The sequence below is a fragment of the Melozone crissalis genome, unplaced genomic scaffold (genome assembly GCF_028551555.1).
Source record: "Melozone crissalis strain CALT ecotype California unplaced genomic scaffold, PUWL_Pcris_2 ptg000042l_1, whole genome shotgun sequence".
NCBI lineage: Eukaryota > Metazoa > Chordata > Aves > Passeriformes > Passerellidae > Melozone > Melozone crissalis.
In genome coordinates, this window is record NW_026535820.1 from 8,058,172 (window position 1) to 8,077,632 (window position 19,461).

Consider the following 19,461-nt stretch of genomic DNA (forward strand, 5'->3'; position numbering starts at 1 on the left):
GCAGTAGATACATGATCTTTTGAAGAACATTGATTGTTCTGTGTAAAATTTGTTGTTCAGCTCTGTTTTTTAAGTTGGCTATCAGGGTGATGCAGAGGCATTGCAATATACAAAGCAGTATAACTTAGTCTTTGTTCTGTAGGTCAAGCTGAATTAATTTTAGTAGACTGCTGACTAATTTCTTATTTGTTTTCAAAACAAATAGTAATTCCCCTAATAATCACAAATGATTACAAGTTAAGAAGCAATTGCTACCTTTTTTTTATTTGCAGAACAGTAGGAGATCAACAAACACTACATATTTATCTTAATCTGGAGAAATTACAAGGGTGCAAAGATACAGTTGCACAGCTAAAACCAATCTTCTCCCCTCTCTGTCTTTATAGTTACAATTTTTCGAGCCTAAGACTTCTCTGTTTCCATTATGATCTTTTGCTTCCCTGGGAAGCAAAATCTTTAATCCTTTTAGGCAGCCTCTGAGTTTTGCCAGCCTGCATCTGAGATTTGTTCTGTGTCTGAAAGTGAAGCGTTAGTGAAACAAAAAATTATTTCATGAGTACATTCTTTATAAAAATGGTTTTGTACTGGATCCTTCCAGCCTGACATTACCACTCTCCCTTTGTTGTCTGCAACTGTATTGTCCTCTGTGTGTACACTTTGTGCTGCCAGGTCCTCTCCATTTACAGGACTGCAGGTTTTACTGAAGCATTGGAAGATCAAAAGAGAACGCTTTAAAGTCCCATAAAGTTTATCTTTCTAGGGAGGAGATGTTCATGTGTGCTTTTAGCTGTGGAATTCAGAAGAACACCCCAAAATTCTCCTCCTAAATAGCTTTGCCTGTCTTTTAGCTTTGAATCAATAGCCCAGTTAACCAGGCAGTGAGGAATGGGAGGGGGAAGGTGGACAGTCTTTACTTTCCTCATGGGGGCTTTCCACAGGTGCCCAGGTTGTGCATTTGGCTGAAGAAGTGGACAACAGATACACAAAGCTGCAGTTTCATTTTGTGCAATATTATGAACCCCAAATGTCCGTCCACATGTGAATTAACCTTTGGCACATGACTTAAAAATCATTAAATATAACAACAATGAAAAAGTAAATTTTCTTTCCCTTTATTTTTCTCCCTCACTTTTAAACCTTTAGATATTTTCTAAACTTCTCCTTTCAACAAGAAAGATGAGGAGTCAGTCCTGCTTAGCTACATGAAGCCCAGATGCATGCATGACTCCTAAATCTACCCCTTCAGGAAAAAACCCAAAACATGAAGTAATGAGAAACTCATGACAATATTTGCAAACAGAAATGTTGAGTTGTTCCTAAATCTGTCAGTGACATGGCTAACAGCAAGTCATTAGCTAGGCTCCATGGGTCACAACCTGGTTCTCCTCCTGAGAGCTTTCAACCCTAAATATCCACACATGCTTTTGTAACATCATGTTACTGTAGTACTATGAGGTCCTGCTCAACCCTGCAGATAGTCTTTGGTCTTGAAATCTGGGCAAAATTGAAGTGATTCTCCAAGGTCTTTAATCTATTATGAGATTGTGCACATGCCACATTTAAAATAATTTGGTGAGTTGAGAGAAATGTACAGAAATAGATCCATGCTTCTGAGAAGTTAATTAGACCGATATGGGATCAAGACTGCAATAATGACTAACATTTATTATCCTTAGCAGCTCCATGAGCTTCTTCGACTGCCCCCAACAGTTCAGCCAGGGAAGAGAGGAATTCTCCTGGCTAATCTGTGGTGCTGTCATCTCCTCCTTTATTTAGCTCAAATGTCTTTCTGCAAATTCCTGTCTTCCCCAGAGGGTTTTAACTGGTCTCACAGGTGGAAGCCAGCAGAGAGGGTCACACCCACCTTCCCCCATCCCCAAAGGTCCATTTGAAAGTGCAACCCACACTTCACTTTGAGCAATTAAACTTGAAGTGCTTTGAGGGATATTGTTTTTTCAGTACTGCTGGTTAGTTAAATGGTGTTTCACAGTTGGAATAATATTTTCTTTAAAATATTTGATGTCTATTATTTCACTCTTTAAGCAATGTGAGGAGGAAAGCCTGTTTACTTAAAAAGACATAGAGACACGCGAGTGATATATAAAAACAAAACCAGATTAATTTACCAATGTGCCACTCTTTGTTTTTAGGTATACAAAAAGAAAACTGAAGCTGCCAAGAAGGAGTATCTGAAGCAGTTAGCTGCCTACAGAGCAAGCCTTGTATCCAAGGTAACACATGATGTATATACATACACACATCTATACAGTGACATATTGCAAACCATCTTCAGCTGAGCACCGCAGTATTTAGTGCAAATTGCCTTGTTTATTATCACCTTGAACTTGTGTTTAAGTTGCAAATGCTCAATAAACACAGTCATCTGTCCACATAAAGACATCCTTTCCCTCCTGGTCATCAGGACAGCGCTTCAGTTTGGGAGTAACATGTAAGTTCAACAGGGGAAGGAGGTAGTGGCAAACAGACCTCCATATAACAAACGTGCCAGGCAGCCACTGTGCTACCAATAAGGGAAAAAAAATATATATCACACACAAAATGCCTGGGTTTGGTTTTGTGGGTTTTTTTACTACTGCTTTTTACCTTGCAATCACAAGACAGAAATAGGCAAGCCCAGATGATATTGCAGATTTCCATAAGAAATGTGAATTTCCATTTTATGTCCAGCAGGCCATTGTGAGCACGGCATGAGTCACCACTAAGGCAATGGTGGAACATTCTTTACTGAAAGACACCAAATATGCAGCCAGTAGCAATTTTCTAAATAGATTAGTTCACACATTCTCAGTGCCCATAATTTTGCAGTAGACTCTTTAGAATTTGTAATAGACTTTTAGATGTCTATTACATTAAATGTCTATTACAATGCAGAAGAATGTGAAATAACTATACTGTGTCAATGTGAAAAACCCATTGAGCAACTTCAGAATCATACCAGTTAGAACCATTTGGTTTGGGTCTATCAAAACAAATTTAGATAAATTTTGTTCTTACTTAAATAAAATCAATTTAAGAGGTAAAGAGCACAGTATGAAGGACTGGCATGTAGGACATGAGAACTTCTTGGTTAGTTTCATAATATTTTTGGCGCCCTGCACACAGTGCTACTCTCTATACCATGTTAATTTTTCAGAGGATTTGCTATATGATTACCCATGCAAGGACTTTTCATGCATGCTTCTGCATTATCTCTGTATTTGGTCAATGTTTGTTCTGAATTTAAAAGTCTGAAATATGGCTGCCACCTTATTCATTTTTGGGGTTTTGTCCTATAACTTTCCATTTTTTAGCTGCCATTAAAAATACTCCTGCATTTAATTAAAGTTATTTACAGTATACCTTTCATTTCTGTATTAGGACTGTTTGGTTCCAGAAATAATCATTGCCTTCAGAAGGAGTACCATGTGAGCACAAGCAAATCTTTTTGAAATAGCTTGCTTATTGGCAAAAATAGGTCTAAAAAGCTCAAAATATTCCAGTTTTAACCCAGCTTTTCACTTGAGAAGATAACTTGGCTATCATTATTCAGTACATCATGGACTATTTACGTAACACTCTTACATGGCTTAATTTTGAAATGCACAATATAAAAAATGTGATTTTTTTAAACAATAAAAGAATATGTTATGGCATTTTTTGAAAATTTTTTTTGAAAAAAAATTTGGAAGACTCTTGATCAGTTCAGTGCATTAATCCATTAGTGCAAATATTCAAATTTGTTATTAGTCAGAAAAGCACTGAAGCATTTTCTTAACTTTTAAGCAATTATTTAAATTCTGCCCATAATGTAATGTTTTCCTCTAGTGTGGAAAGTATAAAAATATAAACTTAATGAAGCTGAGTACTGATTGCTTATTCCCATGAACACACTCAGTGAATCCAAAAGAGCTGGCATGTAACAAAAGCAAGTCCATTTTGGAATAAGGATGTAAAATAACCATTTGTAATATAATATCAGTATATTCTACATTATCATTATTAAATATTTATATGGCACCAGAAGAGTTGTGGCTTTTTAGACAAGCCTGTAAGCATGAGAGAATATATATAATACATAATTAAGGTTATTTGGAGTCAAAATGGTCTTTTATGTTCATGTTGTTACATTGCCATCCATAAAAACTACTTTTAGATGGTATTATTAAGATTCCAAGACCTCATTATCAGAAGCTTAGACATGCCAAAAGTAACACACTTTTTCCAAAACTTCTTTATTACCATATTAATGATTTGCTCACAGTTATATTTTGTGCTTTGTGCCCCACTCTGTGGTACCTCACATTTATAATCAGGTGTTCACCCTGAATCCTCATGAGTTGTATTTACTGCATGTTGTTTAACCTTACTGCTTTATAGAATGTGCTGCTCATCCCAACAGTGCTTTGGTGTAAAGAAATTCTCACTAATACCTGGGACCAGGAAGTTTATATAGTCCATATTTTCAAACACTATTGTGAAATCAGGTTCTCATTAATTTTGTGTATTCTCCTTGGAACATTTTTTTTTTTTCAAAGTATGTGAACAATATTAAGCCCTTCATGTTCATAGCAGAGCTCCAATGACTTCGGGGTGGCAGCTGTGAGACACTCAGTTATGCTTCATATCCCATCAGGATATGCTTTGGCTATCCAAAAGTTATCCAATATCAAACTTTCTTTCATATCCCCTCCTAGAGGTATCTGTCTGCAGGAAGAGGCAGGCGCAAGTAGGCAAGGGTTCTGCTCAGGTCCCCTCTGTCCAGCTCAGCAGGTGCCTTACACCTCCCAGAGCAGCTGCTTTTCCTGTTTCCTATCTTTTTGACTGATTCTGCTACCTTTTTCATGAAGTACTACTGGTTTTTAAACTATGAGCCTATGAGACTCTGTGCGTGTTTTTTCTGCATTTAATTGCAAGTCTTCTCTTTTCTGAAAAGCAAGGACTGGACATATGCCATGTTCTACCTCAGTAGTGCAGACTTGGAACTGAATTCATGGCACCCACCTTGGCCATTTGAGATTCCAGAATAGTCAAAGTAGGAGATTACAGAGGAACAAGGTAGAACTCCTGCTGTCAGGACACTTCCAAGCCTCTGCCTGACAGCAGAATAATGGCATTCAGACACACTGGTGTTCCTACCAAGCTCTGGGGTGGATGTGGAGCATCAGGAGGAGAGAGTGGCCTGCTCCATGACACTCAGCTCCTTGCCCCTTTACTCTGATTTTTTTCTCTCCTTCCCTCCCTGTTCATTGTTTAGAGAGCTGAGCAGTTCTGTTTGGACTTTGGCACACGCACACAGAGCTCACACACACCCATACTGTGCATCATATCAGACTGTGTTATTTGACAAAATCATAGCTGAAAAGAGTGGAAGTGTCACCAGCAACTCTGGTAATAGGATTGCCAGCCCATTTCTAGTAAACTTCTAAATGCTTTCATGATGTCTTTATAAGACATGTATGGCTACCACACAGTAAATAAGGTAAACATATGATTGTATAAATATGTCAGTATGCATTAATTCCCATTCATTTATAATTTTATTTCCTGTATTTTCTCCTTTTTTATTATACTGTTTGAAATTGATGTGTTGTTGAATTTGTTCATGTGTGTAGGAATTGATAGGTAAAGTGAAAACACATAACAAAGCATTATATCTTCTGCTATGCAGATTGCCATATTGCTTATAGTACTGACTAAGCCTTTGCATTGTAAACAAGTGTCTTTATATTTGCCCTCAGTTGCAACTTTTAGTACTATTCAGGTCCAGAAATGCAGTCTCTGGTATCTGGTAATTTGTACAGCATTACATAAAATGCTGTGAATTGCAATTTTACTTTTTTTCAGAAAACAAGCACTTTTTCTAGCTTAACCAGCCTTTTTTCTGGCTGACATTAGAGGTTTTGCTGCATCTTTCATATATATATATTTAATATGGATGTATATGGGTAAATGTAAAATACTTTCATATATTACATAGGTTCACCTATGAATATTTATAAAACTTATAAAATTTATAAAAATATTTATAAAATATATACATGGTAGGTATTCAACATGCATAACATATTTATGTGCATTGATTCATATATATGTGTTAATTATAACAGTACAACTGTATCTGTTTCAGTAGTACAGAAAAGATTTTTTGTCCCTTTTTTATTCTTTTTGACTCAATGAATCTTTAATTCTCCACAATTTCAAGTTTCATGAAGATATATATTAGTGACTATGGCTGAAGCTAAAACCTCTCAACAAGAGGAATATTATTCAATATCAAAATACTCAGGCATATTTCAAAACTCTGATGCTGTGTCAGAGTCAAAGTCAAAGTGGTATCCTCATTTGACTTTGAAGTGAACATATTGGACATTTTTCAGTTTTGTGGACAGTGCAAATCCTTTGGACATGTAAAATTGCTTCTTGAAACTTATGGCAGACTTAGCTTTTCCTAGTCCATCATCTTGCAATTGTGGTTCATAAGAAAACTAAAGGTCATATCTGTAAGGCTGACATTGCCTTAATGCCATTAGCCCAGCAATTTGTAACCAGAGAGTTCCAGGGACCCAAAGTATCTGTTACATTGCCCGTGGTGTAATAAAAATGATCAGCCTAAGGAATTCAAGTCTCTTAAAAATGCACTGGACATAAATGAAAACATTTGACTTTCTTGTAAAAAGCAATATGGAGACCATGAAAAGGAAAAAAATAAATCAACAAAACAAGCAAACAAAAATAAAACAAAATCAAAATGCAAAAATAAGTCAAAACTAAAATGATAAAATTGATATTAGTTTCCAATTTCGTGTATGTATGTGTGAGAGCACTTGCCTAACATATAAAAAACCAAAAAGATCTATTAGATCTCCCTGATCAAACATTTCCCAACTATTAAATAAATTAATATGTGCAGGTATGCTCTCTCCACAATTTGTTTTCTGTAACTGCATCACTTCATAGTGGCCAAGCTTCAGATGAAGGGGGGCACTGTATCCTGGCTCACTCCTCCCTGAAATAAGCAGCTGCTGGGGTTTGGGACATTTCTTTTGGGAATAAAATTCTTAATATCTCTAGACCAGAGTTAGTGACTGAACTGTCTTGTCTCCTGGTCAGTGCTTTAACAAGTTGGCTATTGCATGCAAGGAGAGCAGCATCCTTTCTGCTGCTGGCAAAGAGGCACCTGCTGCTGAGAACAGCTTTTCCTACATTAAATCTTGACCTAGTCCATGCAGATGTTTTTGGAATTTCATTAACCAGTTAGGCTATTCTCAGTGAAAGCATAAGAGAAAGAATAAATAAAAAATAAAGTTATGTTTGGTGCATGATTTTTTTTGGTAGCTACAAGTGCTATAAGGCATATGGCAATATTTCTCTTAAAGCAAAAACCAGTCCCAGAGTGATGACATACACATACAAGTTTTACCTTTTTCCATTAGAATCACTAGATAGAAAAACTATAATGAAAAGCTTCCAAAGCCGGTACTTCATGCTTCTGTGATACCTCATTCTTTCATTATTTCTGGAATTATTATGATGTAGTCAGAAATTTTCAAAGAATTGTAAATTGAATCCTTTATGTGCAAATATGTGATGCATCAGAGTATCTGCTAAATAAATGTGTATTTATAAAAGAATTATCTAATCATAACACAAGTCCAAGCTTTTTTTTTTTTTTGCCTAGCAAGGAAACCAATTATCTACTGCAGCTGAAAATAAAGAGCAAACTATATTTAAGTTAGTTCCATGAATTTGATCTGAGGCTAAATCATGTGATACTTTACATTCAGCAGTGCAAAAGCTGAGAGATGCTCTCGCATAATTTCTGCCGGCAGAAAAAGTGACAGAAATGTTTTCATCTTGATAGAAGCCAGATTTTGATTTGAAGAGGAACTGTGTTTGTTTTTGAAATGAGTTAATAAAACTAGATTTCACTATTAGCCTAGTGCTTCCATTTGGGGAATTAAAACACTTGTATCAAATTAAAGTTGCATATCCTTTAGCACATGTACCCAGGTTACATTCATAAAACATCCATTTTTACTTACATAACCTAAATGAATCCATGACAATCCCCTGTAGAAGATGACAAAATGTATATTTAGATTTGAAGATGTTCTTCTGAGCCACCTTGACTAATTATAGATGACAACCCATGGCTTACTCCTTTGTTTCTGAAACATCAAGAATGTGTCAAAAAGCTTTCTGAACTCTCTGGGGCCCCAGATGTTGTTATTGCAATAGGTGACTGGAATTAACAAAATAGGAAATGCCATTTGATAAGATCCTCTTGTGGCTTAGGTAGGAAGGCAGCTGCGCTGCTAATATGCATATGAGTTATCCACTGGAGTGGAGAGAGTTAAATCAAAGGGATGTCTGTAGGAGTTAAAGAGCTAAGCAGGAGGAGAAAGCAGTGCTGGAGAGAAGTCATTCTCTCATAAGCATCTTCACAGGAGTATTAATAAAATGGCTGAGCCCATGCAAGCTAGGGAAAGGGATTCTTCTCAAGGACAGGCTTGGGGTTGGAAGTCACCTAAAATGTCCAAAATGTTACAAACAGACAGGATTATGTGAACACAGAAAAGCTGAGAGAAGGAATAAACAATTCAAGATGCTCTTTCCACCAAAGAGACAGCAAAGACAGCAGATGCAAGCTTAAGCTTAGGTAAGCTTTGTAGGAGCTGCATAAATATGCAGCCAATTTCCTTCTATCTCCTTCTGTAATGTCACAGCACTGAAGAGAACTCATTTTTAAGCTGAGTCAGGCCTGCCTAAGTTTGATCACAGCCTGCACAGCCTGGACCATCCCGGTACCAGCTGACATAATCACTGCTGCTTCCTGAATGTAACCTTCATTCTGGTCACAGAGTGTGAAGATTGTTGAATTCCTCAAGGACAGACACCAGTCACCAGGTGTGAGCCTGGCACTGTCATGGAAAGGGACAGTGTGGCAACCACATTGGATTATGATACATGTTCATGTAAAACCTGAATTAGGTTTAGTTCTTTTCCAGGCTTTGAAATCCTCACATAGTGCATGTTCCAGTCTGTAGAGAGAGGAGGCCAGACCTCCATTTCTTATTTAAAGAGAAACACCTGTTTCTCATTTAAAATAGACCTATGCCACACCATTATGGCTTTGTAAAAAAAAAATAATAATTCTGAATTTGGAATATATTGTGTTTGCCCACAAGTAAAGCTGCTTACACTGTTTGTTGTTTGCATATTGGCCATAAGGCTTGCTTTGTCCTTGAGGAGGTCTCTCAGCATATATTTAAAGGACACATAAGCATCCAGTAGTATCAAGAACATTTACTGAATGTTCTGAGTGTATTTACTGAGTATTTTACTACAAAGGAGAGCTTAATTGGTGTTATTAATAAAGAAGCATTTTGATAATATCTCATCTGTAAACAACTGAAATTATATTGCTCCAACTGAAAGGCTTTGATGATTAATTTTCTGAAATCAATAGAATAAAAAAAAAAACCCCATTTTTCCTCTCTAAATAGAACACCTCTGGTTTCTTTGGGACAACACTGACTTTTTAGTTTCACATTGCAAGCAGCAATATTAGTTGAGTACTGCATACTAGAGTGAAATTATTGTAAAAATCTATTTAATTCCCACATATTATTCTATGATAGAAAAGAATTCTGGATATGAAGCATGGATAAATTATGTAAATTGAAGATATCCATATACATAATCTGCGAATACATCTATGTAGTCCTACTTATTGGCAACATTTCTAACAAAAACTGCATTAACATGTTAACAATGGAAATAAGCGTAGGCACTTGTAGATTCCAGGCATGCTTCTAATGGATCAGAGGTCAAAAGCAGTGATCATCAGCTGGGAGTGATTCTCAGCCTCTATTAGTCAGATCCTACCTGGTTTTCATGAAAAATAAAATGGACATCCAGACATTAATGCTTAAGTAGCGGTAACAGTGCTGGGCTGTGATCCAAATTCTGTTTGAATTAATAATAGATTTTCCTTTAAATTCAGTAGTCTAAAGACCAGGCCCTTTGAGTACTGCCTTGTTAAAACATGTTCTTGCTTTACTTTCAACCACATGGATGTTTATGTTCCAACAGAAATGGGATTGCAATCTCCAACAGTAGCCAGAAGGCAGACACAATTTAGAAAGAGAACCAATACCCCTGTGTAGGTTTCAAGAGCTTTTTGGTTACACAGACACATAGGTGAGAGCTTAAAGTGTGAGTTTTCAAATTGTTTCAAAGTTTTCAGATTATATCCCAAAGATACGGAGATGCCAAAATGGCATCATCTAGGCCTTTTTTTTTTAATAACACAGCTAAATTGAGCAGGATGTCTTTACCAAAAATAATTTCTCAACCACAGGAGAGAGTTGAATAGGGTGAAATCCCAATGTCACTTTCCTCTAAGGAACAGACACACTACCTGTGCCTGAATGCAGTGTGATAAGAATGATCACTAGGCCCAGGGCTGTTCCCTTCAGGAAAGAATGGCACAGCTAAGTGAGCAATGCCTAACCCCCTATTCCTAATTGAATTCTTTAATTTGGCAATGAAGCATGAGGAGTTTTGGCACACAGCTGGGGAATAGACGTGCATGGGAAAGCTCTCTTTGCACTAAAATTGGAAGGGAAATCATGAGTTTGGTGAAAATCATGGGGAATAACTTGATTCAGTGCTTTCCAAACTTTGTGCAAAATTATCTATCCTGAACACTTTCTGTTCAGAACAGCACTCATCTGCATCATCACAGACTTCCTTGAGAATATTATACAAATAAATTTGTATTTTGTGGTCCATAATTTTGTGGACCAAGGGTCATGCACCACCAGTAATTTTAGTTAATATAATTATACTTGTTATCATTAGAGTTACAGTAGTACTTATTTTGTTCTGTCCCTTTTCCTATATCTCTTCTACTTTCATTATCTTTCTGTTGGGATTTCAAAATGTTCTTCCCTTTTTTCTTTGTGTTTCGGTAAAACAACGGATTCTTTTGGAGGGGATGGGAAGAGGATTTGTGTTGTGCCTAAAGGGCAGTCATACTTTCTCTGTACCATTCCATTGCCTTGTCTTCACCTTCTGAGTTTAGTTTTTGTTGGTTTTTTATTTATTATTTAATTTAGACAGTAGTATTTGGTGATGATGTTAGAAGGAGAGACAGGTCCATAGGAAATCCTTCTCCTAGACTATGAGGAATGTTAAGATTTACAGTAAGGCTTCAACTTGTTCTCCAGAACAAGTATAAGCCACTCAAAGAGCATAAAGGACTGTTACGAAAAACTAATTTGTCACCTTAGTGTACGTTCCCTAATGGATGTGTAAAATACCACCACCTGCCATTAACTAAATGTAATATTCTGTCACCCTCTAGTGGTGGGTGTGCACCACCATTCCTCAGCTAGAACATGGATGTTCTCACTACATGTCTAGTAGAAGATTTTTTAGGATTTACTAGGCCCCAGTGTTTGGTGGCCTGTGTGTATGGATTTGTAATTTTGGTCTCCACTGCATATATCTGAATTTTGTCCTAGAACTTCATCCTATAAATTAGTGATGTAAATTGTCTCTGTTGGCTTGGGGCAGATTATTGGGGCAGATTAATTAGAGATTTGGGAGAGCTTTTAAGTTGTGCACTCTTCTCCTTGGATAAGTCAAGAGAATATTGGCTGAAATCCAACCTGCAAAGTAGGGAAGGTAACTGTGCATTTGAAGCCCTTATTGGACAGTCAAATCCATTCTTTCTTAATTCCAATTTTTACCCATAATCAAAGTCCTTGTCTAAGACTGTCTGATACTGCATAGGACCAGTGCAATACACATTCTAGTCTGTGAGAGCAGCAATTGGGCCCAAAACCATAGTGTGACCTGTGTCATACATGCTTCTTGTTATATTTCACAGCAAAGTGATATCACAAAGCTGAAGTACCGGACATCACCTATTTTATTAGGTCCAGCAATACTTACAAAATATGTGTTTCTGACCTAGCTGCAGAAAAAAGCCGAAAGTGCAGTATGCTGAAGAATGGCATTTAATGGGTTCATTTATCAAGATTCCAGTAACTGATAATATTGATGCGTTTTCCACTGATATTGGACAATTTGGTTTCAGATCACATATGACTTAAAGCATCCTAAGTTATAGCAAAATACTTGCTCTTAAGCTGAAGTGTTGTGCTTTTTACTGGATCAAGAGATGGTGAAACATAGAAAGCTGATTCATAGCTTGAGACAACTGAAACTGTCCCTTTTGATCACTTTGCAGAGCTCTTCTCAGAGGTGTAATAAGTGTTATTTATCTCTGACCATAGGCTCTGCAATTCCTCTTAACATAATTCACCATTTAAAGTATCAAATTATACTATCTATATGTCTGTAATTTTATCAGTGTGGGCCATGCATCCACCACTTATGTGTGAACTCAGAATTGTGCAGTAATTAGATTGGTTCCCTGGTTCTTTGTTAAAGGTGTGTATGGCAGCATCTTTGTAGTGAAAAATGAAATAGAAGTGTGTATCAGTATGTCAGCAAAGGCTTTTTGCAGCACTCACCTCTCCAGGAGGTTTAGTTTAGCCAGTTTGCCCTTAGACACTTCAGGAGCAATTATCCCTGCTTGGACCACAGAGAGCCTGCCAGCTGCACCATGGAAAGACAAACTGTTTCCATGAGGGGACTGGGCTCTCAGAAAAACTTCCAAGTCTCTCAAGAAAGAACACGGCCTGCTCCTCCTGTAATGTAAAATAAGCATGGGACACCCAAGAGGAGTCTCCTGACCATGCTGCTAATTAACAAACCTTCTGAATTGCTGAAATTTCAGTAAACCTGCCCATCATTGCTTCTACACTCAGGAGTGTTCTAAAAATACAACTGGGAAGAGGGGGGGAAATTCTTCCCATGTTTTCATGAACATTAATTCAATGTTTAAAAAATAATATCCAAATAATGGCAGATTTTTCAGCTACTTTCAGGCTTTTATGTCAGCATCTGAATCCTGCAAACATGAACATAATATATATTGCACACGTGTACACCCACATGCGAGCAGAGCTAGGCAGATCCACAGAGACAGAGATTTGCATTAATTTTTTCATATTCATTTAATTTTCCTTCATTTACTGCAGAAAACAAGGGGTTTTTTTGCTAATGGAACTGCAGTTACACATAGGGAGAAGGAAGTTATTCTCATCTTCATCATTGCATATAATGAAGCAATTTCAGCAGCGCTCGTGTCAACAGATTGTTGGTGATGGTGCATCCTTCAGAAGGAATACAAATAGACTTCATTGACCCTGGAGTGCTGAGAGTAACATGAAACTTACTCTGACTTGTAAACTGAGCAAACATGACATGGAGATCACAGAATTGTATTCCACTTTAAGCCTTGTTTTGACAAAGTGATTTTCTCCAGAGGGACATTTCTGCCTTTTTTTCCCAGCGTGTTTCACCTTTCACTGACTATTAATCCCAGTATGACTTAACTTCAAATTATGATTCCCACCTATAAGCATATGGGAGTTAATTCTTAAATTTTTTTCTCATTTATTTGAGCACACAGTTAGCACTCCAGATAGCTAAGAAAATAAATGTATGAAAACAATTGAGTAAATTGAGTTTAACCAAATGTAGCAAGTTATAAATATTAGAACAAAAATGTTATTAAAATTCATATTCATTCATGGACAAGTTTTATTATTAGTAACTTTAAGAAATCAGGACCGACCATAATATTTCTGAAAACTGCAGTTTCTCATATCTATGTAGTATTCTTCTAGCTTTAGAGTAAAGATAACTTCCCTATATCTAGTGCAGGCTAGCATTTATATAGCTATAAGTTTTAAATAGAATTTTTGGATTAATAAAGCATGTTTTGCTAAAAGAGAAATTATTCAGAGTATTTCTATTTCTCTTAATGCATGGCCTATGTAATATGTTTGATGGCATGGATAGCATTCCAACACAAAATATTTCAAAATAAAGGGATTGGCACAGCAGCTAGTATATTTGTTCCATGCAGCAGAACAACTGAGGATGGGGTTTAGCCTCTTCGTCATGTTAACTAAGTGATAAATAACTATTAGCAATATCAATGTATATGGTAAAAGATCTTGAAAATCTTGTCCATGGTTTGCAGATGGAAAAACAGGGCAAGTCAAAAATCACTACAGAGTTTTTCTGTAACCCACCCTCCTAATGTTCCTTTTCAACTAGGCCATGGAATCTGAGGACAATAATAGTGGCTGCTTATGTGAAAAAATGTGTCAGGCTTGGTTGCGTTGGTTGTGTAAGATATTAGATCAGTGATGGCAGCTCCAAGTTTGGATAAAGAAAATGCCAGGCTAGACCAGGAAATGAAGGACCTAAATTACTTTTTCTTTTTACAATGTTGAAGGCAAAAGTGCAAGGTGAAAAGGGATTAATTATTTTTCTAGACCAATAACCAAACTCCATTTCAAGGAAAGTTTGATGGTCCAGATAAATATTTGCTTATTGTGTGGCACTTAAACAGACTGAATGAGGGTAGAACAGCCATATTTGGTATCTTCTAAGTATTCTGATTTTTTCTTCTAAGTTTTCTGATTTTTTTTTTTCTCCAACAGAGCTACAGCGAACCTGTTGATGTTAAAGCCTCCCCTCAACCTCAGATGATGAATTCAAAGCAGTCAGTGTTTCATGGGCCTGCCCAGGCCCACTCTGCCCTGTACCTCAGTTCCCACTACCACCAACAACCAGGAATGAATCCCCACATCACCGCCATGCATGCCAATATCCCCAGGAACATAGCGCCCAAGCCCAACAACCAAATGCCAGTGACTGTTTCCATAGCAAACATGGCTGTGTCCCCTCCTCCTCCGCTCCAGATCAGCCCCCCTCTGCACCAGCATCTCAACATCCAGCAGCACCAGCCTATCCCAATGCAGCAGTCCATTGGAAACCAGCTACCAATGCAGGTCCAGTCTGCTTTACACTCACCTACAATGCAGCAAGTAAGTTGGGGCTTCTCAGTTCTCTGGGGAATTATTTTATTTTTGAGGAGGGCGTGGGATGGGGAGTCATCCAGAAGCTGGTTCCAAAACCATGGTCATATAGGCTTAGTCTTCCAAGGGCAAGAGCAAATGAAGGAGTTTAAGTAGAGGATGGAAAACTGCAGTAGAAGTGTTTGTGCTAGTGACAATGTCCATCACTGCCCATAGATCCATCTGCAAGTCTGTGGCTACCCTGAAATAGTGAAATGCAAAGCCTTCAGGAGTCACACTTTGCAAACAAAAGGCAGGCATGTCTAGAAAAACTATGATTGTAGCTTATGCTGTTATCCTTGTGCTGACGGTGGTGTGGAATTGTCAGAGGAAATGTAAAGCATCCCAGGTTGGGCTGAACATGCTAGATTAAGTGAACACAAGTGTGTTACATTACTCCACATTCACAGCTTCATTTTGCTAAATAGACATACCTTCTTTTTACTGCAAATAAATGGGCTGTGTCCACCATCCCATTATGGGGCTTTTTTGTTTGGTTTTTTTTTCCCCTACTCTGAATGTTTTAGATAGATGATTCTCAATACATTTCCTACGAGTTCTGAGTTAATGCAGACCATCCATGGTATTGTGCCTTCCAGGCTTACAGAAGAATATAAAGAGAGCAGATAAACTGTTGATTGCATGAGAGAAAATTTCCTTTTGTATTGTATGAGATCTGACTATCAATAATAATATCTTGCTTTGCAAAGTGGCAGTAAAATGAAAATTTTTTAAATGGAATTGCAAGAATCTACAAAATTTGTATGCACAAAACTTGTCAGTACCAACTGATAATACATAGTCATGAACTTGCTTCATGTTTTATATTTCTCTAAAAATTCACCTTTGCTAACAAGGCATTTGCATTTGCTCTCCAAGCCAGAAACATTTCATCTCAAGGTTGGTCTTTAGAATTGAGAATACTTGAACGCAAACCATAGCTTCTTGCCAGGAGAACAATTTAACAGGGGGAGAAATTTTCCAAAGCAGAAAAAACCTCAAAAGTGTTGAAATCAATTTGGACTGATAAACTTAGTTGCTCAGGAGATAAATCAAGATATGCTCAGGAAGATTTGGATTTATTCAGAGACTTTGATCTTAGTCTCAGGAGTGATTTGGAGTAATCAGAAAGGAAAACTTGTGAAGTGTTCACAACTTTTTCCTAGTTCGGTCAATTTGTCACTATCAGAGAAAACAGACTCAACAGACTTATGACCACACATATGTGGAAGCATGTATTCATGGAGATTTTCCTGCAGTTGGTGTGAGTTTTCCAGGAGAGCCATGCTCAGAGAAACTCAGGAGCTGACCCCAAGCCCGGGCAGCTGGAATTAGCTGGAGGAAGCCCTGGGTGGGTGAGCCAGGAGGGTCTGTCTGGAGATCCTAAGGCCGAGGAATCCTGGTTGAACCTGAAGTCTCAGAGCAGTGAGAGACAAGGCAATACTCTGGTTCATTTGCCAAACATGAGGAATTACATCTGTGACGGCCACCTGTTGAGATCCTATAACTACATTTCAGCAAGTTTTTATTGCACAGTGACTCAGTCTTCCAAGTTCAGATTGTTTGCCAGCTTCAGTGTCACTTGCGTATTAGTCGTCCAATGCAGAATTCCCTATGTCTTTTCCAGAATTGTTAGGCATAATTTACTGAATAGATTTGAAAATCTGTCTCCATTTAGTGAATTAAGAGTAGAGTTGGGGCTAACAAAAGATGTCATGCAGATGTTGGATACTTACATATTTATACATAAACTCTCATTTTTGTATGAATAAACACTTAGGCATTACTTTAAACTCTACCAAAGAAAAGCTAATGTAGTATGAATCTGCTAATGTTTTATTTTGCCAAGTTGCAAGCTTGTAGCATAAGGTGTGTGCATCCATGATTTGAAAGTACTTTCAGTCATCTGTGAGATATATGGCACGCAGTTGACTTGTTTGTAGCTTAAGAAAAAATACAGGACCCTTGGCTGTAGAAAACAGGTCTCTAGAAGTCAGAATGTAGATCTTTATCATGATGAGGGTTTTTTTTTTAACTAAGGAAAATTACAGTTAAGTAAAAATGCTGTACCTCTGTGTTCCTGTTAAACTCACAACATTTTAGGTCAAATGCTTTTTACTAACTTATATTCCTTAGTTAGAAAGGCTGATGCTTTTGATGAAGATACTGTGGTGAGATATTTCTGTTTCACTCAAGGTGCTTGTTACTTGCTGAAATGCTTCACTGCCATGCTTCACCTCTCTTCTCTCTTTAATCACTGTGTAATATCTACAAGCCGATTTATATTTCTTACACTCCTGCTTTTGCTTTACAGTCATGCAGCTCTTGAGCTCGAGAAAATCTATGTCATTTCACTTTGGAATATTTGTTTGCGGGTTTTTTTAAGAAATAACAGCTTATAGAGTTTGTGAATTGAATTTAAATATAGCAAAATATACATTACATTATAGGGCTAGGGGTGTACTGACAATACCATGATTTGCCATGACAAAACAAAACAGAACAGAACAGTGGTATCCTGCTCAGTTTCTTAGGTGTGACTCTTTTTAGTCAAGAAATGATAGAAAACACAACACCAGCATTTCATACTGTGTTAGAACATAGAAGACAGGCTGGTCACCAGGAGGCAAATAGCAAAAAGTCAAGAGATTACAACCTAAAAGTAAGGGCCTCTTTCTGACTCAATTGTTGAAGGACTCTGCTCTCCCTTCTGGTTGAAATAGAGCAAACACTCTGCTGATCACAGAGCTTGTTAAAGAGGAAAAGATGTAGTGGGAGAAAAATTGAGCTCTCTCAGCAGCTCAGAGTCAACAGCAGTAAGGAGAAAGGGGAGACACCACACTGTCTGTCTGGCCTGTGGAGAGGAGGGAAGGGGAGGTCTGGGTGTGATGTTCAGTCCCAAACAGCACTGTGTAGAACACTCTCCTGAATAAAAATCCAAGAAGAATGGAAGCATATGAATTCTGAGAAAGGAGAGCAATAGTTGCTTTTAAACCAACTTTTTTTCACTTCCTCTTCCCTCAAGTTGTTTTTTTTCCTCCATGCTTAGGTATGGCCACCATAAACCTTTCCAAAGACCCCATGAAGGCAGCAAGAACAGAATCTAGCTAACATACCACTCCCTAGGGAGTGACTTGCAACAGGAGTAATTTTCCTTTTTGGAAGCCTCAGCACTACTCATACTAAATAGACTAATGCACTATAAGAAAACAAAGAGGCAAATTTTGTCATGTCATACTGCAGCATGAAGCTTAATGGGCAGGAGAAGAGTAAGTCTGCCAACAGCTTCCCAGCAGAGCAGTTTTCTGCTGCAGGTGTTGGCTCACCTGGCTGGGCACCTTCATTGCAGACTGTGCTGGAGACATGTTAGAAGTAAAAATCATCAATTGTGGGTTCTCTTTTTTTTTTTTTTTCCCTTTCCTTCCCTTTCTTTTTTTCCTTTTTCCCCCCCCCCCTTTTTTTTTTGTTTGTTCGTTTGTTTTGTTTTTTGGCCTTTTTTTTTTCAAACATCCCTCTTTGAAATAGTTCATGGCTCACCAGTGTGACACTCAACAGTAGCAGGCTCTGCAAATCCCTGCTCTCAACATATCCCCTGCTTGAACTCTGGCTCTGTGACATTTGGTCAGTCACTTTCTCCAGGAAAAGGAGGATAGTTTCTTATCAAAGGCCATCTTGTAAAATGTCTGAAGGACTGCCAACTGCAAGAAAAACCACAAAGAGATCCAGATTTCAGTCCTGGCAGGCAGGAACACAGTTCTCCAAAAAACATTGTGCGTGAAATTCACAATCTCTTTTATGCAGACTTTGAGGAGGGTCTGCTAAGAAGTGCTGACCTGAGGAGACAGTTCTGTTCCCACTGCTTCCAGGACAATGAGCTGATCTTCCGCAGCTCTACAGGGAACAGCATGTCCTTCTCCACATCCAGCACTCCTTGCCTGCACGTGTGCAGCTGCCAAATCAAGAGTGACTGCCAGCTGGAGAAGGGCAGCCTCCTTTGAGGATCCACAAAAACTACAGAACATCAAAAAAATCAGAAGTGCTGGTAGCCAAAAGTCCTCAGTGACTGCACAATTTCTGTTATTTTTAAAATCAATTAACTCTGTGGACTATGCAGCTGATGCAATGCATCCAAATTGTTCTGAAATGCAATATAAAATATCGATATTAGCATTTTGGTCATATGCCTACTATAAGTAATTATTTTTTAATTTATTTTAAACAATCTCTATTTTGAGTTATCTAAATTTTAACTTCTTGAAGGTAGATTATTTTGTCATTTTTTCTCTTCTGTTCCAGCAGTTAATTAATAAATTTTAAAAAGGTCATTACTGTAGACCTTTGGGATGCTTGTTTACAGAGATAATCCTTTTAAACTATTAAAAAATGACCATAATCTCTATTCTCATACTTAGCTTAAAATTAGATCCTGATTTTTATTAACTTCTAATTC

The 19,461-nt window shown here is 37.6% G+C and overlaps 1 protein-coding gene across 4 annotated transcripts in view; it reads left to right on the plus strand.

The window, feature by feature from the left end:
* TOX (thymocyte selection associated high mobility group box) overlaps positions 1-19,461 on the plus strand; it is a 217,944-nt gene that overhangs the window by 189,835 nt on the left and 8,648 nt on the right. For all 4 annotated transcript variants that reach the window (XM_054285215.1, XM_054285214.1, XM_054285217.1 and 1 more), the window contains 2 exons: positions 2,151-2,231; positions 14,595-14,981. In XM_054285215.1, the coding sequence (XP_054141190.1) occupies positions 2,151-2,231; positions 14,595-14,981 (468 nt within the window). The remainder of the gene's footprint in view (positions 1-2,150; positions 2,232-14,594; positions 14,982-19,461) is intronic.